Source organism: Cryptomeria japonica, chromosome 10 (genome assembly GCF_030272615.1).
Source record: "Cryptomeria japonica chromosome 10, Sugi_1.0, whole genome shotgun sequence".
Classification (NCBI taxonomy): domain Eukaryota; kingdom Viridiplantae; phylum Streptophyta; class Pinopsida; order Cupressales; family Cupressaceae; genus Cryptomeria; species Cryptomeria japonica.
This window is the reverse complement of record NC_081414.1, coordinates 794,091,875-794,115,945: the sequence shown is the minus strand read 5'-3', so window position 1 is coordinate 794,115,945 and position 24,071 is coordinate 794,091,875. Positions and strand designations below refer to the sequence as shown.

General features: G+C 38.2%; 1 protein-coding gene across 2 annotated transcripts in view; it reads right to left on the bottom strand.

Annotated features, from left to right (window-relative positions):
- Window positions 1-5,419: 5,419 nt before the first annotated feature.
- The window catches only part of LOC131033921 (thioredoxin domain-containing protein PLP3A), a 37,151-nt gene continuing 18,499 nt past the window's right edge, over window positions 5,420-24,071 (bottom strand). For both annotated transcript variants that reach the window (XM_057965228.2, XM_057965227.2), the window contains one exon: window positions 5,420-5,720. In XM_057965228.2, coding sequence (XP_057821211.1) covers window positions 5,623-5,720 — 98 coding nt within the window. In that variant the 3' untranslated portion in view covers window positions 5,420-5,622. The remainder of the gene's footprint in view (window positions 5,721-24,071) is intronic.

Sequence of the window (24,071 nt, the reverse complement as noted above, 5' to 3'; positions counted from 1 at the left end):
AAGTCTTCTAATGCAAGCTCATGTCCCTGATATGAATTAGGCATTAGACCCTTGAGCTTTCCAAAGGGATCAAAGTATTCACGAGCATAGTCAAACTCCTTAATATTCAATGCTTAGAACTCATCGATTGTTGTTTTGGTAGTCTGTAAATTATGCCACATATAATATTCTAGAGTGAATGGGAAACTCACACTTGTTTTATGCTTTAGTGTCATTAAGGCCTACACCTACACAATTTGCCTAGAAAATTCAAGCAGCACAATCTTATTGTTGTAGTAGCAAGGAAGAAGGAAAGGATTTCATGTGAACTTGCTCAGTTGGATGTATGTTGATCTTGGGTTCTGGATGAACTAGGTTCCACAAGTCTCTATCAATTTCATGGCCTCTTGAGACAATTGGTATCCAACATCACCAGTAAGCCTGCATATAACAACATAGATGTAAGCATCATTCACCCTTTTGAAGTGGTCGTTGAATGATAATTGAGTGTAATATTCCCACACACTCTTGTATTGAGGCCCTTCTAATTTGCCTTGAGTATTAAGTCCTAGATAGACTCCACTTCTTGCTATCATCCAAACTACATATGACGTCATAAAGAACTTTTTAGTTTTTTTAACACTACAAATTTGATCATGAATATTGTCAGAAATGATTTGAGACCAATCAAAATTAGTGCTTCCCTTTAAGGATGGTGAACATGTAGTAGTACATCCCTAGACAACAATGTCCGGATTATTCCTTCCCAAAGGCCCTATTCAACATAACGATCAAATCACAAGGGGCATCTTTGAATTTAGCTCAAGGCTCCCTAAGCCAAGTGTTGTTCATGTAATCTTTATTAACATCCACATTGTTGTTGAATACTCTTACAACTTCATATGTGGTTTGTAAAACTTCTTCAAACTATGGGATCCTGAAGGTTAAGGCCAACATTTCTGAAGATAAATCCACAACCACATTCCCCTTAGTATCCATGCACTTCCTTGTGTCCTTGTCATAATGTTGTGCAATGGCTAAAATCAACTCAAGTGTCGGCATAGCCTGAGGGAATACAGTAATTTGAACCAATCTTGATCTTCCAATTCTTCTCCAAGCATTGTTAGGATTATTAGCTCAATATGGCCCATCTTAGTGTTTGTAATCCATTGCACTTGGTTCTCAAACTTAGATGCAGTTATCTGGCCTTAATATTGGTATTTCATTATGACTGGGATCTTTTCAAGCTTGGCCTCATATTTTGTCTTCCTCCTCGAGCTCCCTAGGACATATACTGCGTCCATAAGATCTCTAAAATCTACAAAAGAAAGCCAGTTAATTATCACTTCTCAAGAAATACATTTTACCCTTTGTTAAGTTTCCAATAAGACAGAGGACTCTGGAAACCTGGGGTTTCGGGGTCAAAAAGGCTTCTAAAGGGAACACAAGCCACAAATTCGGAATCTCGAGTTTTTGAGATTTGTGGTTGGGAAAGATTGAATTTCTCAAGGACCCGAGACTCCAAGATCCTGAGGCTTGAAGAATGCAAAAAGGTTCACATGTCAAAATCCAAAACTTCGGGGTTTTGGGTTTGAGACCTCAATACTAAAGCAATTACTCTAGGATCCTGAGATTCCAAAGTAATGAAAGGGATACTTTCTGGAACTTCGAGATTCCGAGGTTCCGAACTTGGAAGCTCAATATGAAAAGTGAAGCTCGAGATTCCAAAGATCCGGGGTCCCAAAGACAAATAAAGACTTATACTTTGGAACTCCGGAACTCCGGGATTCCAAGGTTCCAGAGCCAAGAAAAGATGAACTTCTTGACAACCTTCTAAAGCTTTGGGATCCCAAGGTTCCGAGAATCCAAGGTGAACTCGTAGAGGACCCCAAGATTCTGGGACTCCCGAATTTTGCAAGTTCAAAGGGTAAATCTAACTTAGGGTACAAACAGTTAACCAGGGCAACATGAAAGTGAAGCAAAAACCCTAGAATTCATTGAAGGATCACTACCCATGATCGAAAAGCAATCGAGAGACCAAAAATGCCAAATTTTGGAAGGAAATCTGACTTATTACTACAAAACCTAACCTAACAGGCACACAAAACAAAAACAACCGAAAATAGAAAAAGCAAAGAAAAAGACAACAAAATGAGCAAAACAAAGCAAGGGAGGAAAAACGACCTACCTCAACACAACATGCAAAGAACACAACGAGATTTCATCACTAAGAACTTTGTTGTATCAAGCTCACTACTCGATCGCCAAGAGTAGAAGAGTTCAAGAGCAAAAGATCGAGAGCACAAAAATGAAGAAAATGAAGCACCCTAGAAGTATTTATACCCCCTACAAAGTCCTGGGATTCAAGGCATTGAATGACAAAACTCAGGATTTTGGAGTCTAGAGTTCTGTAACAACTTAAAAGTCATCACGAACTTAGGGACTTGGGATTCCAGGATTCCGAAAAGAACAAACAAAACAAGGAAAACTCGAGATCTCAAGACTCCGAGATTCCGAGGTTCCAAACAAACGAGCAAAAGAAAACATGAGAACCTTACATCCTAGAGTTCCGAGTTGATAATAACTCAAAAGCTATCATGAACACAAGAACTTAGGATTTTGGAACTCCCAGAATTTCGGATCGACAAAAAATAACAGAACAAGGAAAACTCAAGATCCTTGGACTTCGAGATTCTGAGGTTCCAAACAAACAAGGAACAGCAAACTCGGGAACCCAAAATTCCGGGGTTTCAAGGGTCAAAACGAAAGAAACAAAGACCTCGGGATTCCAAGATCTTGGGTTCTAAGGTTTCAAATGCGTGAGGGCTATTGAAAACTTGGAAACCCCGAGGTCCAAAATTCTGAAAACAAAAGAACAAAAAAAAGGTAAGAACAAAAAAGAAAACTCGAGAATCCGAGATCCCGAGGTTCCGAGTTTACAAAATCGAGAACCCAAGAATTCGGGATTCCAAAAACACTCAAACAATAAAAATAAATAAAAAAAAAGGAACCTACGAAACTGGGGTTCTGGGGCCAAAAGGAGGAAAACCTCTTGAACCCGAGACTTCAAGATCCCACAAAGAAACAAAGAGAAACAAAAACGAAAGGAAAAGAGAAAGAGAAACAAAAGAAAAGAATGGGGGACCCGAATTTTAACAAGTGAAAATGTAGGGATGAGTATGCAAAGCATAATAGGTACCACTTAAAAAATACCAAACGTTGCACGAGTTGGCCACTCAACTAATACTATAGCATGAGCTTGGGATATAGATTTAGGAAGACGTTTATTCATCCTAACAACAATCCAAGAGATATTTTCTTCCAAATTCTCAAAACAAAGGGAAGCAAGGGGATTCCCCCTCAAAGAGCCCATCAATATGTGAAGGAGACCCTCCACCACATGAGTAATCTAAAGTTGATATAAAGCAAAAGGCAAAGTAGGCTATGAGATTAGGGCATGAGGTTCTCCAATAGGGTTTGAATGGCATGCCTAAGTAACACCAGAATCTAAGGAATCAATCTCATGAGAGGACTTAACAGCCTAAGGGGAGCATCATTCAACAAAGAGTCAAGGGCGTGAATAGTCAAGTAGTCTTTGTTAACATTCTTCCACCGAGTAGTTATGCCCTTCCATCGGGAGAGGACAATTTGTAACCTAGTGACCAACAAAGAAGCATCATCTACATCTAAAAGGATCATAATCAAACGATTGAGTCCAAGGTTTTCCCCCTAGCATCAAAATCACATTCCAATGAAGAGGCCTAGAGACGTCAATATTTACTAGAATGCAAGCAAAAGTAGAGTGCCCGCATTTAAAAAGTGGAATCATCAACCTTTAAGGAGTGACCAATGGAGTTGCCTATGAGCTCATAGCAGGAAATCTCCAAAAATTGGAGTAGAAGATTTGAAAGTCTTATCCACATTAGATGCACACTTAGAGGCTTACAAAAGGGTTAAAGGAAGACTCTCTCCCCAAGAGCAAAAATTACCATCACCAACACCAAATCTATCCTTTGAAGAGACAAAATAGGTAATAAATAATCCTTTTGCACGGGAGAAGAGCTTAGTCTTTTTTGAGACAAAAGGACTCCAAGAATCCAACACCTATTTGTAAAAAGGTCAAGCAAAGACCAAAGGTTCTAGCATTTGTACACTAGACCCCTCTATTGATAAAAATCCTCATCTTCCACCACATCCTGGCTACAAACCACCATCAAAGTGGATTTGGCACAAGTGATGGAATGAATTTTTTCCTTCAAAGAACAAGTAGCACTAGCAACATATGCAAAACTCCAATATATGCATACACTAGAGGGATGCAACCAACCTCTTGCAAAGGCCAAGCTAACCTTGCAAGGAATCATGGGTACAACCTCACCCAAAACACCATAATCAAGGTTGAAATCAAGGCCAACATGAGAAATCCACAATGGAGAGAGAGAGAGAGAGAGAGAGAGAGAGAGAGAGAGAGAGAGAGAGAGAGAGGCCATGAAATGTTGGACTCAAAAAGCCCACGATCTCCTGGCACCAAAGAACTCTCGTCATGGAGGACTGTTCAAACAACTGGTAATTGGTTTTTTGAAATGCCAACAGAAGACAAGAATGCCATTAGATCCACCAATCTATAAATGTTAAACCTAAGTAATTAATTGCAAATATAACATTTATGTTCCATCACTCTTGGATATTGAACAAATCAAACTATGTCTACATATACATACACACACAATTCAATCAAAGATATCAAATCTAAACCACAATTACCAAATTTAGACAACCCAAACCTATGAACAACGTAAAATGTACAAGGTCAATCTACAAGAACACAAACCAAAAAAAATAGCAATTTTGGATTTTGAAAAAGGTGAAGAGAAAGTGGGGACAAGGATGGGGAATGGTGGGTTAGTATTGCAACATAAATTACAATCAAAATTTGACTTTGAGTGTTTTCAATACCTCCCTCCTTAATTTCTTATTAAATTGAAGAAATCCAATTTCACTGTTTTGTTTTTTCATACACTTACCTTGTCACATTCAACAAGTTAGTGATTATCTAAGGTAATATGTGCGGTTTTATATGTTCACTAATTTTCAACCCTCAAGTTTTTTGAAATCCCAAACTTTGTCAACATCTAATGAACCTAATATTTTGGACATAGTAAACATTATGGAAGCCAAAGGTTGTATACACTAGTACCACAATTATATCCATCATTAAAGAGATACCACGGTTTGCCCTGTTTGCATATTAAGAGATGATAAAATTATACAACTATAAAATTTTAATACCATGAGAACCAAATTATAAGACAACACTACTTCAAATTGTGCCATTTAACTATGAAGTTTTGGAAGCTTGAAGATGGTTCGAAAAACCTTAGAGCGTACCTTTTAAGTATCTTAACATATGAGCTACACAGAAAACCAATAGGAGATAGAGTAATCTTCAAAGCACCACTCAATTAACCCAGTTATCCAATAGTTTAATTTACAATATGGAGGAGTATCCTAAAATTTTAGTAGTCACCCGTAGCCTTTGACTCCCTGTCCACTTAACACAAGTATTTAGGATATCAAAACAATTCAAAGTAGCATAAAAAGTATGAGAATCGTCGGCATTAAGAATTTAGCCAATGTTACATGTTAATCGGAATCCGAATCCTCATTTATAGATGATCTTAGATTTCTAGGTTTCTCATCCTCGTCATCTTCATTTTCTCCTTTTGCACGAACTATTATACCTGAAATAAAAGCAATAATCATACAGTCAATCTCCTGATAGATTATAAAATTACCGCTCTATCTCCAAACCTATCTTTGCACTCAATCTACTATTGCATATAAACTTTTGGTGAGAATATTACAGCCAATGATACAGTCAATCTACGAAAAACACCAATGAATCGCATAGAACAATATGGAAAATGCACAATTCCATTTCAATTATCCTTTTAGACAGCATATATGTATGGCTGTGTTGCTTGGTCTAAAGTTGACATTAGAATTTAATGCACCCTATAATTGATTGCAGAGTTGTTAGCAAACCATATTTGAAAAACTTAGATTAAGCAATAGCTTAGTTGATCAAAAAACTCACTCGGCAAATTTTCCAAACATTAAAAACACAAATTTGTAACAAACTTCTTCAAAAACATGCATACTGGTGAATTTATATTTTATTTCAAGTAATACAGTTTTAATTTTATCCTCACATTGCAAATGTCTCACAAACTGCCCAGTAAATCAAAATGTTTAATGATGTATGGGCCTACAGGTTACATTTGCACCGATTTGTCTATACAATTTTTTTAAGGGTTAATTAATATTATATATTGTGCAAAAGTAATCAAAAACTACACTATAGTCATACTGTAATTAGTCGTTATGTAAAGTGGGCAAACTTTAGTGAAGGCAAGTAGTGTCAAGTTATGTAAGATAGAGTTATATGGGCCATTGGTGATTTTGAAATCTCAAGGAGAATTAATTATTTTCAAAAAATTAATTAATACTGAAATGCAATTATGCAAAAGACAGTTGTACAAGATTTTTTGTGAAAGTGCCCATGAAGGTGAAATAAGGAAGGTGGCTAAACCACAATGAGAGTTAGATCAAATAGAAGTTAAAAGTAGTTGTGTGACTACTCGTACAAGGGCAGAAACACAAGAATATTTATCATAGGGAAGGGGATATCCTCATGATGAAATGCAATATATGTTTTGTTTAATCACATTATGGATGTATGTAGTTAAGAGTATGTGATATTCTTATGATGAGAAATAAACTTTCCTTCCTCGCATTTATTTTTCTAAGCTAACTTTGTGTTGCTATGAATGACAGTACGTTTTGTATCACAGAGAGGATTCTCATGTCCCCTTTTTCAAACTACCATCATAGAGAAGGCCTCTAACCTATTCTCTTTCCCAAAAGCTAAGGATTGAGCAAGGGAAAGGAAACCATAATATTATTTTTAAGTCGGGTCCAATGATTATTTATTGAAGGGGCAACTCAATATAATATTATAATTAAAATTGGACCCAACTTAATATAATATTATAATTTAAAAAGTGCTTTTAATATGGAGCCTACTAGTTTCATTTCATCATTCAAATTATCATTACATACAATTTTCAGATATGAATTGTTTATCCAATCTAGGGCATCCAAAGATGAAAATCCTCAGCATATTAAAATTATAAAGGACGAACACCCTTGGTGTGTTCAAATTCTAGAGGACAAAACCCTCTTGGAATTCAACATTTTTGGATCAATTACAAAAACCCTTGTTTCTAAATAGAGGTGGTTGTTATTTTCAAAGTTTTTCACGCATATTCCAACAATCAAACAAATATCTCCATATTATTCTCGAGGCGGAATTAAAGAGCCTTGGAAGAATTTCCAAGAATTTTGGGTGAAAATGCAGTGACCACAAGGGCAGATTAAATGTATTTCAGCATTCAAGCTTCTTGTCATATCTGGAAAGGAGGATTTTAGCACGTTGAAATTATCCTAGGGTTTCAATGCTACCCTAAACCTTTTACAGCCAGCCAAAACACAGAAAAATGAAGCACCAATCCTGTTGGAGGAGGAAATTGTTGTTTATCAGCCAGATATAGGATTCTACCAGGCAGCCATACAAGTTCCAACTAGCACCATACAGGTCAGAAATCGAATAAAAATCAAAAGGTCCATAAATTGCATTTTCTAGGGTTTCAACAGTAGCAAATATCATTCCAGATTTTCCTAGGCAGTAATAAAGCATATAATGTCATTTGTAATGCATTGTCACCACTTTTTGAGGGCCTGAGTTGTTATGTATTCCAATCCATGTTATTTGATATTAAGATCTCTTTTCTCTTTTTCAGATTTACTCCGTAAAGGAAGGTGCCTAGGATTTCAAGCAGCTCAACTTCAAAGATATGACTACCACAAGAGGAAAATTCGTCAGTAAGCATCATGCATAAGAACGTTATACAAGGCTAACACCTAGGTCTTCATTGTGGTGGAGGGGATGCCCTTCCGCAAGATCACTATCTTTAGAACTTCAAGGTAAGATGGAGCAAATACATCACATGAAGAGGTTACATCACAACATCAAATCAACTAGGCCGTGCAACATAAACATTAAGTTTGAAGCGAAGCTAGAGGTCTAGGAAAGAGGAGACTTGAAGAGAAGGCTTCAAGGAGATCAAGCAGTAATGCAAAGGATGATGAGATCAAGAGGAGGATGCTTAGGATGAAGGAAAGCAAAGGAGGTCAATTTAGTATGAAGTCAAAACATAAGGGGTGACTAAGGAGAGGAGGCATGATGATTAGGGATTGAGGTAAAGGAGCAGGTTACAAACACTTTGATCACAAGGATACCAAGATGGCCACCATCATAACTTCAACAAGGCAATTGCAATATAAGATATACACCAAACATTACTTAACATCATGAAGAAACCAAGGACAAGAAACAACATTGCACCACAAGAGAGGAAAAGGTTGGGGCATATCAGTGGAGAGGTGGAAAAGTTTACAATTTTGGATTTCCCCCAGAAATTCAAGAATCGTTGCTATTACTCTAAGGTGAAAGATTTCAAAACAATTCAATTTAGAATCAAACTTTATCAAGAAGTGAACTACTTCAGGATTCCCAAACAAGAAGATGGAAATGCAAGTGTGATCAAGTCAAAAGAGTTAATCAAAGTTAGAAGATCGGCTTGATCAAGATGATGCAATTTGGGAATATGCCTTCATCCACATCACACCGAGCTTGGGATGTTGAGTATCAAGAAATATTGCCTGAGGCATCAACACTTACTTGTGATGAGGTATCAAGCAGTGTTCCATGGCCATTGGGGATGGGGTGACGCAAGGACGGATTTTGGAGACGAGGGGACAAAGGGCCTAAGTTTGGGGACAGCGACAGGGGGGTGGCGGAGTGGTGATGCTGATATACATATAGTGCTTGAAAAACTAGTTCTGAAAAGATGTATAAGAATTACTATTACATTTAAAATGAATCTATGGAAACAGTAAAATTATAAAATGACAAAATTTGAAATACTAAATACGAAGATTTCTTGAATGCTAAATAAAATTTGACAAATGAAATTTTCAAATTGGAGATTTCTATTATATTGAAAATATGAATATGTAATATCATAAAGATGATTACATCATTACAATGAGTAGCAATAGAATTACAATTACTATTATGATATCAAAATAAGACTTAAGTACAAATATCAAAATGTCAAAATGTAGTGAAGGGAGGCCTCTAATCATCTGCAAACTTCTCATCACTGGAACTGTTGGACTCCTCATGGTCAAGATCCCTCAAACTAACACCAACCAGCCTTGCATCTGAAGTGGGAGCATCCAAATCAACCTGTGATGGCTCCTCTGGCTCTACATCCCATCGTGTCGTTGGACTCTCTTTGTACACAAGTGTCTTGCAATCAATGAGACGCAAAGCACTATGTAGTATGTATAGCCACAAACTTCTCTGCTCTCTTAGAAGTAAGGCTATTCCTCTTAAGAGAGTAGATGAAGCTATATGTAGACCAGTTCCTCTTAGCAATTAAAGAACTAGAAACCTGAGATAGCATACGAATCGCCCCACGTCAAATTAGGTTAATCCCCAAACCCAAAAAATTCGCTCAAAATTAAAAAATTTATTAAATTTAAACGCTTTTTTAAGCATTTGGGCAGGAGACTTCCGCATGTCTCCCTGGCCCTCGAGAGACATCGAGACATCTCCACATCTCCGACAGGGGATGGCACGTCCCCATCTCCCCGTCTCGAAGATGTCCCCATCTTGGAGATGTGGGCCAAGTGGGGAGACGTGTCCCCGTGGATCACTAGTATCAAGTCTACAAAGCAAGTTGAGGTGGCATCCCAATCATCATTCCACCAATCAAAGGATTCCAAGTCAAGATGTCCAGATACAATGTACCCGAATCATCCTATGGAAGCACAAAGTTCAAGAAACCTAACCTATTTTATCATTGGTGTATATTCAAAGAGGAGCAAAATGTATTTATCTCATTGGCTAGAGGGAGTTAGTTATAACTAATCCTAATTAGGGTTTTGTGATGTAATCTCGACCATTGATTTGAGAATCAATTTAAGCCTTCAAAATGTAATGAAACCTCTATATAAGGCTCAAATCTCTCATTGTAAAGGTAAATAGATAATAGTTAATAGCCAGATAATAGAGTAGAGTAGAGTAGAAGGAAAGGAGATTGTTGCCAAAGCTTGTTGTAATGAACATACCTTTTCATTGAAGATATGGTGAATTTTGGTGTGCTATTTCAACATGTTGCATGGTCTCTACTTCTCATAGTTTAATTAAAGTTCATTGATTATGGTGGATGCTTATGAAGATATTGTGATGAACTCCTTGGTTCATACCTTTTGTGGTTTGTTGATTGTAAGTCATAGTGTAAAGTTAGCCTGAACCTCATCATTGTGCTAAGTTCGATTGTGGATACTTGTTCAAGTTGCATCAGCATTGGGCATTTGGGTGATGTGTTCGCAATGTGAAAATCTTTCATTCCCTTAGAAGATTGCATCGAGTTTGGGTAGTTGTTCCTAATAGCAAGACAAAGCTTGATTTGAGGGAGTTTGTCTATCTACGTAACAATCATCGTCATCATTGATCCAAGTAGTGCAGCCTTTCTAAACCCTTCATCCCTTTTATCTTTTATTTTCCAAAGTTGAGTTAGAGATAACGTTCCAACAAAGTTCAAGCAAAACATAAGTCCCCTTGTGATTCCAACAAAATCACATCACAATCACCAAGTCTAACGGCAGCATTTAAGTCGCATAGTTCGCATTATAAACCTTGGAGTTGCTTTGATTGATCACTTTGTTTAGCATTCAAAGTTTCTTTTGTTCAAGAGAGGATAGAATACCTTGGAATTTTATTCTATGTTCGAGGTGCATAAAAAACACATCAACAGGTACCTCACCCAAAACGGAGTGTACTGTCCCTTTTTGGAGTATTCCTGATTTTTTCCTTAAAACAATAATATTTACTCAAGATTATAATAGCTTTTATCAAAGATTTAAGAACTTATGACAATATTTAGATGAATAATTCATAGCACAATACTCAAAGTCAATCATATCGTGAATTCTCTAGAAATACTTACAAATCTAATGAATTAGAGCCTTTTGTCCCTAACTCAACAGTGACAATACCAAGGGTTTTCATCCTTAGCTTAACAAAGAGCATGAAAGGTTTTTTGTCCTTCCGACTCTTAACCCACCTTGGAGGTGTTGACGTGTTTTTTATGACAACGTCTAACACAAAATAAAGTTACCAATGGTCACCTTACTCTCTTGATCAAGGTTAGGCCGTATGCTAAGATTGCAAAAAGATCAAACGGCTAACTCCAAGGTTCCTTTATACTACAATGTGACTTGGTGGATGTGATATGTTGGTAATCCAAGGAGCCTTACGTCTGGATCGTTCTTTCACTGCTTTGCTATGGTTGGAACTCTATCATCAAATATAGTGATTTTGTGATGCTTCTGCTTCGAACGAACTAAAATGAACTGAAAATAAAGGGGAAAGGGTTCATAAGGATCTAAATCTACTCCTAAGGGCAGTGATATCAATGGATAGTGCTCTGGTGGACAAATTCCAAATAAACCAATTTCTGATTTGCCACAACTCCACAAGAACCGGTAAAATCTTCCGAGGATGTTGAAAGATTTTCACATTGAGAAAGTGCATTTGAATACCCAACATGGCACAATCCAAATGACTATTCACAATCGAACTTAGCACAAATTTGGTGGCTCAGACTAACTTTACACTGCAACTTACAATCAGCAAAATGCAAAAAGTATGAACCATGGAAATTCATCAAACACCATTACATTCTCCATTGAAATCAAAGCACTATACTACTTCTACTCTAAGTGAGGAAGGTGAAACCATGCAAACTTTGAGAAAATTTAAAAATAGCTTAAGTGGACACCATCAAAGAATAATGCTTCACTGTTATTATCTCAAAACTTATCGCAACAATTTCATACAAGTCTCCCTACCCCTTTATATAGGCTTCATGCCTTGAGGACACATGCAAACCCTAATTAGGGTTTTCCCAAAAAGATTCCCCACGCATGATGCAACAAGGTGGGAATCAGCAATTAATGACCCATCATGCCCATATACAATTAATCTTACGTGCCCAAAATGACATCTATTGTGCATTAAATGCACCACTTACATCAAGTTCGCCCAGCATACAATGAATATTCCCCATGCAGAAATAAATGCCCATCATTCCTCAATGCGACGATGACATGCGGAAGGAATCTGTCATAAAATGCAAAAGATTCTTCATGCACTCAACATGCATTGACCGGGCTGCCGCTTAGTCAAAATACTCCAGCAATAAGTGTACCACCACTATGCCTTCAGGGGACGACTGCATGCAAAAAGATGCTCCATTGACTCAACATGCACTGACCCGACTATCACTTGGCAAGAAGCCACTAGAGAGAAAAACTTTAGGAGAGAAAAATTTGATCCATGAAATTTTTTTTTGAAGTTTTCCGAACTTTCCTTGCTCTGGAGGAGATTTTTAATGATTTTCCACCATCTCCTATTTTTTAGGAACTTTCCTAAAATTTAGGACCTGAGTCCAAGAGAGAATTCTCTCACAAGTCCAAATCTATAAAAAAATTGAATTTCTAATGAGATTTGGTGCCTAAAAAATGGTTTTTTTAGAAATTTTTCCCGAAGGGATTTTCTGCTTTTTCAATCCATTTCTAACCTTCAATTTACTCCTTGCCTTGGAAAATTTTGAATTACTTGACTTGGGCATGGAAATCACTTAATGAAGGAATTTCATTATTTCCATGCCTTGGAAAAAAATACAACTTTCTGACTTGGGCATCGAATTTTGACTTTGATGGAGGAAATTTCATAATTTCCATGCCTTCCTTGATACCTTGATTTTGGCACCTGCCTTTGGACTTGGGCGATGATTCTGCACTGGTAAGGAATTTTATGATTTTGAAGCTTTCCATGACCATCAAGTTTTGGCACCCTAGTGGTGTCGGGCGCCATTTTCACCTGGAGAGGGAATTCATCGCTTTGTGAGTTTTCCTGCATTGATTCCACTTCATGGTGGAATTTTCATGATTATCATCTTTCCATGACTCATTGACTCTAGTGCCAGACTTCCTTCCTTGGGCGTTGATTTGACTAGACCAAGGAATTCACAATTTTTTTGACTTTCATGAGCACTCCATTTTAGTGCCCAACCACTCCACCTAGGCGTTGAATCCACTCTGAGGGAATCTTTACTTTTTCCATCTTTCTTCATGAAAGCGAAAACCAACTTCATGAATCAAGCTTCATGAGCAAATTTTAACTTCGTGTTTGAGATAAGCGAGCTTCATATAGGAGGCTTCAACGAAAAATTCCAACTTTAAAAACCAAGGCATACGAATGAACTTCAAGAATTAAGACATGAGCGAACTTCATGATTTGACCTACATAAGCGAACCTCACAATTTGAAGGATATGAGTGAATTCCACAAATTGAGCCTCAAGAGCAAAATCCAAGTGAGTGAACTCTACTTCATGTGTTCATAGTCGAAGGCGAAGGTGCAAGATTGGTTACATGATTAATACCTTAAACTGATTTGAAGTTTGGAAAGAGCCATTTTAGGTTAAGCTCATATAATGAAGGAGAGTAAGTTCAAAGACAAGGACAACTTCATGAACATCAAGGGTGGAGTAAACTTCAAGAGCTCCTCTCTAAGAGCGAAAATCAACTTCAAAGTGCTCCTTCATGAAGGTGAAATCCTCTAGATCTTCTTATCAAACTTGCAAAACACAAAAAATCAAGGGATATATCAAGCTAAGAAGAACTATCAAAGTTATATATTATGTATTTGATATCATGTTTGTTTTGTTTTGCAGATGGGAGAGGATGGTGATTGCAAAGCAAAAAGGAGAAAAATTGTAAGACCTACACCACAGTGTAAGAGGAGAAACTTCACGCCCAAGAGGAATTTCAACCTTCACCGCACCATGGAGACATGAAGAGATCAAAGGAGTGCGAAAGAGAAGTTATACAATCACTCCAAGGCAAGCAAGTGAGGATGAAGGAAGGACTCAGTTCCCTCAATATATCCCATCACCACTACTTCGAGCAAGCTTGTAATGTCGAGTATCAAATCTTCCAAATCTACAAGCGAATTGAGGTGGCATCCCAGTCACCACTCACCGATCCGAGGGGTTCCACGTCAACATGCCTAGATGCAATGTACATGACTCACTAGTGATGGCACAAATTCCGAGGGACCAACCCTTGTTATCTATTGGTCATGCCGAAGTGTTGTAATTATTTCATTGGCCGAATTGAGTTTGTTGTAACAAACCCTAATTAGGGTTTTCATTGTAAAATCTCGGCCATTGATTTCAAATGGATTTGAGCCATTGAATTGTATTGAGAACACTATAAAAGGCTCAAATTTTTCATTTGTAAAGGTTAATAGTTGGCTAATAGTTAATAGTGCTAGAATAGTAAATAGAGAGAGAATAGAAGAATAGAATAGTAATTAGAGTAGAGTAGGAGGAGAAGGCAGAAATTGTTGCCTAAGTTGTAAATGAACTCCATTTCCATTGAAGTTATGGTGAAGTGTGTTGTTTCTTTACAATGTGCATGGTTTCTTGTTGGATCTTCATGTTAGATGATAAATAAATTAAATTGAATGGAAGGATTTGTTGAATGCATTTGTATGGAATTCGTTTAGTCCATACCACTAGCATGTTGTTGATTGTAAGTGTGCCTTGCATGGTCAGCTAGAATGATATGAGCTTAGCTTCAAATTGTTATGCGTTCATTGTTTATGCATTAACTTGAATGGTGATCAATGTTCGATGGTAATGATTTGAACATCTTTGAAATGTCCTTAGAAGATTGCACTGAGCTTGTGTCAAATTGTTCAGTTTGATGGTGAGACCTCACTCAGTAGGATTCTATCTAATCATTCATCCATCTTCTCACATTCTAGGCTTTAGAATAGACTCTCTTAACCCTTCATCTTTTGCCACTTTTTCAAACTCTAGCTAGTTTAGGATCAAAAGCATCACCATACTGTAACATCAAATGATCTAAGTTCCAACGAATCAAGCATTCAGGCATTCAAATGTAGGTCCCCTTGTGATTCCAGCATAATCACATCAACCAATAGAGCTTATCCACACGTAGTGACCCTGCATTCATGAACCTTGGAGTCTTCTCAAGTGATCCTTAAGCTAATCTTCAGCATTTGAGAGATTTTGTTCAAGAGAGGATAAGATACTTTAGGTATTTTATTCTATGTTTGCATGTGCGTAAAAAAACACAACACTACCCAACCCAACTAAGCCTGAGAGCATGTCACATTCAAATCATGGCCATTTGCCTCACATCCCACAAGTGGTAGGAACGTCCAACTATGATGAGTTCCATCCTTTGGGGCAATCAATTCATCACTTGGGCCACAAGAGGTAGGAACATCCAACTATGACCAATTCCATCCCTTGGGTTAATCAATTCATCACTTGGCCCACAAGAGGCAGGAACATCCAACTATGACCAGTTCCATCCCTTGGGGTAATTAATTCATTAGTTGGCCCACAAGAGATAGGAACATCCAACTATGACCAGTTCCGTCCCTTGAGGTAACCAATTCATCACTTGGCCCACAAGAGGCAAGAACATCCAACTATGACCAGTTCCATCCCTTGGGGTAATCATAATAAATCTCTTCCACAAATTTGCTATTAAGTCTTCCACAATTCTGCTGTAAATTCTTCTATAATATGATCATAAGACTAACATAAAGCATTCACAATCTCTTCTCAAAAGTCTGTTACAAAACTCTTTATATACTTCAACTTAGATCTTCATATAATATTGTCTCTCAGTCTAGTGTATATATTATATACTTGATTGTCTTCTTTGCAAACAATACATGTATGTTCAACAATGTCTCATATTGTCTTGCATTGTCATTTAGTTGTTGCCATATTTTTGGACTGAGTTAATATATCCCTTCTCATTGATTAAAATGCATAATCGATTTATCTTTACCCTGCAGGCTGGTAGGATCATGTTCCAATACCACTTGTAATGTCCCCTTTTGGGAGGACACTAAATCTTGCCCACTATACTTGTAGAATTATTGCAAGTTATGTATTTTCACTATACTGTGGTAATTTGGACAGATTCAATTTGATGTTGTTTCCCTCTTTGAAACTTGGACGCTGCTCTTTTGGATGAGTGCTATTGCTGAATGGTTCGATCTGTATTTGATTGCTAAAGATTTTTTGCTTTCTTAGGAGAATAGATGTTAATTGTATTGATTTTCTCCATTGATTGATAAGTCCCCTTCAATGCTTGGAATGAACTCTCCTTTATACTTTATTGGTGAAAGGGTCACCATGGCGCCCTTCTAGAGGCACATATGAAATCAGTCTTTCCTCAACACTAGAAACTCAAACCTAAGTCAACAAAAATTATTAAGGTAATTCAGTAGACTCACCTCGTTAAGCGGATGATCAACGATGATAGACTATCGCAGGATCTCCATCCGGCTAGGCATCTCGGGTTGTCTTCAAGGCATCACGAGTGCTATGTGGGTTCCTCTGTTGCAAATAAGACAGAAAATGAGAAATAAATGAAAGTGTCATTTTCACTATTTGTGAGGTATGCACTTTTCTCTTTTTCGAAAACCTAATTTATGCTTTTCTACTTAATCTTTCATATCTTAAGCTAGAGAACTCTGATTTCTAAACCATTGGTGGCATTGGAATCATGATTTAGTTCTCTTTCTTACCAAATTTTCCATGATTCTCTTTGATCGAGCCTTGTTGCAAGCATTTGTCATCATCTTTGATCACAATTTGATGCGGTAAACATGATACCCTGTTTCTCCTCACTAATAAGCAAGCCGAAAAAGGGGGCATATAACTACCCTCGAATTTTATCATTTCCCTAGTAAGCATTAAAGGTGATTTTATAATTTTATCTAACAAGTGGTTTTGTAGGGTGTGTTTCCTAACAATGTACTATAGATACTGCTGGGGGCTTCGTCTGACACCTTATGGAAATATCCTTTTTCATGAAATGTTTACTTTTATGTACTTTAGCTTGCATATGCACATAGTGTCACATGAGCTCTAAAATGGGGGCTAAATGTAGCATCATAAATTGTACACCCTTAATTGGGTGGTAAAATTCCACGCTTAGGTTGGCACCTGCCTTAGTGTGTTTTCATCTTGCACCTTAATTGCCCTTTAAGCATTTAATTAATTAATTTAATTAAATCTAAAGTCTTCTTTCATCACTCTACACATCATAAAATTGGGCATTTTTGCTGTTGAGAATAAAATATTATTCCCCAAATTGATCTCCCCTATTTATCTCCTCCTCAAATGAAAAATTCTCTCCTTTATATCCTTCAATGTGTGGGATAGTCACACCTCTTCATAATAGTCACAACCTTTCACAATTACCACCCTTCGAAAGAGTCACAACCCTTCATCATTGCTGCCCCTTTGAATGAGTCACTTCATTATCTTCTTCCCATTAATGCTTCCTTAATTCCTTTCTTCCCTTCTTTCATCCCTTTTTTTCCAAATGAGTTTCTCTTCTCTCCCTTTTATATCTCATGTTGAGAGAATCACAACTTTTCATTTCATGCCTTTGACCATTCAATAAACTTAACTAAATTTTAATTATATTAAATTTTATTTTTATTCTTTTATATTTTAATTTATTATTATTAATATAAAATAAATACGATTTCAACAAGGGGACATTACAAGTTTGGATTATACAGACTGGATACATTAGCTTGACTTCAATGGTAGCATCACATCGTGTCACTTTTGAAGGTTTTGTGCCTTGGATCTGATAGAGCAAACAAATAGTAAAAAACTGTTATTATGATAACAAAACAGTAAATCAATCTACATCACCTGTGACTTCAGATTGTCAATCGGATCAGATTTTAATTTACCATTCTCTCTTTGTAGAACACAAGATGCCACTGAGAGAGGGGGTGAACCAGTGGTTTTGTTGTGACCATTTCACACATCGCCCCATTTAAATGGGGACCCCCTCTTTTTGCTCGTTGTTGATTGCCTTTCGCTCTGCTTTTTAGGGTTTTGGTAGTTTGTCAGTTGTCTGGATTTAGGGTCAAGCCTTGGGGTTCCCGTTTTGACGTTTTCAGGCCAGAGTCCAGTCAGTCTTGAGAGCTTTTTTGAGCTTCCTCTCGCAGGATGCAATTTTGAATAAAGTGAATTCGCCAGAGGCTAAGTGAGTTGGTCTTTTTTTTAATTGGAATTTTGAATGAATTTGTCTAAGTATGAATGATGAAATTGCGAATTTTGTCCAATTGAGCGATTTTGACCAAATTTTGAAAATTTTGATATTTGATCCCGGGCATTGGAAATGACTTGTTTTTACCTTGTGAAGTGATCAAAATCCCGAAATCATGATATTTTGGCTTGTAGGAGCAAAATCGCTCCTGTCCCTCAGTGAAGGACCGGAGCTCGTTTTCAAAAATCTTACTGTCCCTGCAGGATCAAGATGATTTTTCGAGTGGAAGTAGTAAAAGGAGGCATGATCTTTCCATTGAATATAATTTGAAGAATTTCATGAGCACGGAAATGCCCCAGGAGTGAAAATCGCTCCTGTCCCTCAGTGGAGGACCGGAGCTCAAAATCAAACATCACCTTGTCCTTGCAGGATTTAAACAACTTGACGATTTGAAGAGATCAAGGAGATATGTTTTATCAATTGAATATAATTTGAAGTGCCTTCGTGAAGGGAAATGGACCAAAATGCCAAAATCGCTCCTGTCCTTCAGTCAGGGACCAGGGCGAACTCAGTGATAGCTCCCGTCCCTCTCCCAGGGACCAGAGCGAAATTCCTCATGAGGCATGTTTCGGGCAAAAAGCAAGCAAGTTTTGGGTTTGAGGCAAGGAAGGAAGGTGAAATGAACCCGTTGAATACATATTGAAGATTGCAAGACACCTAATGAACTCCAAATTGGCCTAGGCGCTCCTGTCCCTCAGTCAGGGACCAGAGCGATTTTTTGCCTTAGGTCAATTTCTCGCCAAGTTTGAATGAATTCCAAGCCATGGATGAATGAAGGGATGCACAACGAGTCTATTGAAGATAATTTTTGAAGTTAGCAAAGTGTGATGGAGCCTACAAGTATAAATTCGCTCCTGTCCCTCAGCCAGGGACCAGGGCGATATAGTGGTTATCTTGCCTTCCATCCAAGTTCAAACCACTCCAAGACAGGATACAAGGAGACAAGGACATTTTGAAGCGTCTTGACGAAGGACAAAGTTATGAAGATCGCCAAAGATAAAGGATTTGCACTAAAATGCCTAAATTCGCTCCTGTCCCTCAGGCAGGGACCAGAGCGAAATTTTCAAATGAGGCCAAATTTAAGTTGCCATTCACATTTTAAATGTTTGAAAGGGAGTAAAAGACATTGTTTTGCACTTTAAAGACAATTGCAAGTTAATATGATGAAGATTTTTGCACTAAAAGCCCAGGATCGCTCCTGTCCTTCAGTCAAGGACCAGGGCGAAAATCAGTATAGCTCCCGTCCCCCTCCCAGGGACCAGGGCGAAAATCAGTATAGCTCCCGTCCCCCTCCCAGGGACCAGAGCAAAATCTTCATGAAGGCCTAAGTTTTGAAGGTTTATCAAGTTTCAAGTGGCCAAAAGAGATCGAAGGACCTCATTCTTCATAGTGAAAGTGATGGCAAGTTGGCAAGAACAAGGATGAGCCCAGGATGCCCAAATTCGCTCCTGTCCCTCAGTCAGGGACCAGGGCGATATTTACTATATTGGCCAATTCCTTCAAAAATCATGCCAAGTCAAGGTTATGCGCAGTTGCAAAGTATCAAAGGTATCTTAAGAAGATGATATGCAAAGAAATCTAACGTCAAAAGGTGATCAATTGAGCTAAGGAGATTATATCGCTCCTGTCCTTCAGCCAAGGACCAGGGCGATTTTCACAAGATCATTCATTTTCCTTCAAAATCATGACAAGGCAAGGATGGATAAGATCAAGGATATCGTTTGGAAGGCAATGAACGAGGAACAAAGGTTACAAAACGACAAATTTAGGCTAAGATACAAGGATCGCTCCTGTCCCTCACCAAGGGACCAGGGCGAAATCCATCTAAACATCTAAAATGCCTTGTTAAAAACGAATAGAACAAGCATGGAACGAAAGGATAACATCATTACTTGCCATATAATGAAGATTGGTGGTTAAAGAAGCAAGATCAAGGAGAAAACACCAAGATCGCTCCTGTCCCTCACCAAGGGACCAGGGCGATATCACCCCAGGAGGCATTCATTTACAAAATCAAGTCACTCAAGTTCGAAGTTCCTTGTAAACATGCCACTTTCAACATGGAGATGATGGTTTCAAACGTCGAAGGCACAAGAATCAAGATCAAAATGGTAATTCGCTCCTGTCCCTCAGTCAGGGACCAGGGCGATAATGGTTTGCATCTTTCCCTCCTCCAATTTTGGCGCTAAACATTTTTTGAATTTTTATTAAATGCTAAAAATCGATAAGTTTGAAAATTCAATTAAGTAGCATTTAAAAATTGCGCTAAAACATTAATTAATTAATTTTTTGCCTTTTAAAAATCGAGTTTATTAATTAAAAAGCGATGGCATTTAATTAATTAATTATTATTTTATATAATAAAAAATGGCGCTTGGATGTTTAATTAATTAATTTTGCCTATTTAAAAATCGAAAAAATTAATTATAAAGGCAATTAGTTAATTTATTATTATAAAATTGGAGCGCTTGGATATATTTTACAAAAGTCGGCCTTGTTTTTTATTTAAAATTTGTTTTTAATTGCTATATTATAAAAGTCGGCCTAGAGGTAAATGAGAGGTGAGCGCTTATAAAAGGAGGGTGAAAATTTTCATTTTCACATTATCATTTTATCATCTTTCATATGCGATTTTGGAGAAGTGCGATTGGTATTCAAGTGGAGCGAATTTCCATTCCAAGGAAGTAGTTCGAAGCATCATTGAAAGGGAGTGCAAACCTTAGTTTCAAATGGGGCGAACTTGCCAAGGACATTGAAGATCACGTCAAAGACATCCCCAAGGGTGGCGAATTGATAAAGAGGACGTTCATTTGAAGGAGATCACGTTGAAGTCACCAAATTTCGATTGTTGCCTAGGCGAATTTTCTTGTTTTGCATTTTAGAGTTAACTCTCAATTGAGGTATGGCGATGTGGTCCCTTGTTTTAAATTTTGAATTTTGATCGTCATTGCTTCAAGTTTTGAATTTTGAAATTTTGAATTTCAATAGCTCAATCGTTTTTAGGAAATGATAACTCAAGGATTTATCATGAAGTTTCCTAAAATTAATTTAATCTATGTTATGCATTGCAATATCTAGTTATTTATTATGAAATGTTGTGTAGGTATGGTGACCCCGAAGGCGGGAGCATCCACCAGTCGTCCTGCTCTCATGAAGGAAGATCAAAAGACCGAAGAGGTGGAGACCAAGATCGTGTCTAAATGGAGCAACATTGGAGATACCAACTTGGGCAACTTCAGTACAAAGAAATTTCGAGAGGTCCCTTACATTGGCAAGCCATCACCTGTCGCTCGGAGGATAATTGAAAGTGGCATCATTAAGGCGGCCGGCTTCCCTCCAGCAGTACAGTGCATGAGTTGATGATCGAGTGTGCTCGTCATTATGATCCTCAATCCAGAACGATCGTGTCCAAGGAAGGAAACACTTTAGCCTATCTTTCAGAGGAAGCTATAAGTGAGGCTTTCCATCTTCCAGAGCACAGAGATATGATTTACAAGAGCATGGAAGGAGCCAGGTCCATGTACGAAGATGATCCAGATGCTTGCCTAAGCATCATTAACAAGAACTGGTTACTCAAGAGTCGTCCTCGCCTGAGCAAGGTACCGAACACACCACACAGGATTGATTTCCAGGAGGAGTACAGAGATTTGATTACAATGCTCAACCGAGTCACAGGTGCACCTCAAGCTTTTTACTTTGAAAAATGGATGTTCTACTTCATCCAGGTGATAGTTCAGGGTAAAGGAACAATTCATTGAGCTAGAATGATTAGCCATTGCTTGGACGTACAGTTGAGGAGACTCAAAGCTACCAAGTCCTTCCACATGAGTTCATACGTCATCTATGCCTTGATTAGGAGCTTCGAGTATGCAGGACTACCTCACAGAGGAGTGATTGGAAGAGGACCCGGCGAGGTCAGGGTTTGTGATTCCTATGTTCACTTGCATCATCCGCCAGGAAGCAACTACAAGTTAGTTAATGATACCTTCACTATGAACATCACAAGGACGTTGCAAGGCGGGATTCACAACAGATTATCTCAGGATGCACAGGAACTAGTAAAGAGGTACGGTGTTTGGTTTATCCAATTTCCGAAGTTTACTTATATTAGAGTTCATGGATGTCCTTCACCTCCATACATGTTGCCGAGATATCCGACAGACAGATTAGTGTTACTTGAGGTAACAAGACAGTTGGCAGCTTATGCGAAGGCATTCAGACACAGACATGGAAATGGAGTTCCGATACCTATCGTATTGGGCAATTCAGTTGAGGTATGTCCTAATGCTTTAGCCATGGATGACGCAGAGAAGGAGTTAGCTTTGTATTCTTTTTCATTCTTTGCTTTGAGGGAAAGCTTTGATCCACATGGATATATAGAGGAGACAGTCGGTAGGAAGTTTAAGCATGAGTTTCAGATTGAAGATTTTATGATGAATCTCTTAGACGATCTTGAAGTGAAAAGAAAGATGCATTCTAGATTGCCTTTGGATTTCATCAGGAAATGCAAGATTTACAGAGTGGCCGACCAAGCTCAGGACAGTGGCAGACATCTCCAGTCATCCTATGATCGAGAAAGCAAATCAATAAGGTTAGATTGGAATGAGCCCGAGGTCGCGGATCTAGATGCTTTGATGGCTCCAGTCTTGTCTTGTACTCGCAGATGGGTTGATGTGCAGCATCAGAAGTTGAGAGAGCAAGGCATAGCTATGACTTTCACTTTGGAAGAGAAGCCAGCCGAAGGTGGAGCTAGTGTAAGCGAAGGTAATCCTAATCCCAGAAATGCAAGTGAGGGCAACCTTCGAAGTGCAAGTGAAGGCGATCTCCATCCAAGAGGCTCGAAGAGGAAAGAGAGACCTGGAAAGAGAGAATCTTCCAAGAAGAAACAAGAGGCCAGCCGAGATCGTTCATCCGGTACATCTTCTCGACAAGAGAAAAGGACACTTGAAGTGGAAGAGTCTATGGAGTCGATGGTTCAGAATGATAAAGAAGGACAGGTACCTCAAGGGTCGCCAAGTGGATCTCTCCAAGATTATGAATTACATGAAGACAAGAACAATGACGAGGTAACATCTCCTCACAGAGAAGAAGAAATATTGCATAAGGAAATACAGGTCAAAGAGACAAGATCAGCCATCCCAGATTGGTTGAAGGAAAGATTAACCAAGGTGATCGTAATAGAGGACGAGGACAATGTAATTGATTTAGAGAGCCTTGTTGGACATTCCCAGGAAGTGACAGAGAAGAGAAAGGCTACCAAGATGTCCAAGATGATTAGAGATGAGACTGGATCCAGAAAATTGCAGATAGCTACACCGGCAGTGGACAAGTATGAAGGTGAGATCTTAGCAGAGGAATATGATATAGAGACATTTGAGCTAGGTCCATCCACAGCCGAGCAGACACTAGATGATGCCACCGATTCGATTGAAGCATTGAAGGACAAGCTTAGGGAAGAAATGGAGAAGAATAGGAAGCTTGAGAGAGAGGTCGGTGCATGGAGAACATATTTCAGCCATCTCAATCAGCCTTTAGGACGTTAGGATCCAGCAAGATCACCCATACAGGCACTTCCCCTTCAATCAATTGGTGAAGCAGAGAGATTCAGGAGTATGGTCCAGTGTATGAGTACTTGGATGGACAAATCTCATACAGTTGCCGTAGAATTTGCAACAAGAATGATGCAGACCATTCACCGAGCTATTC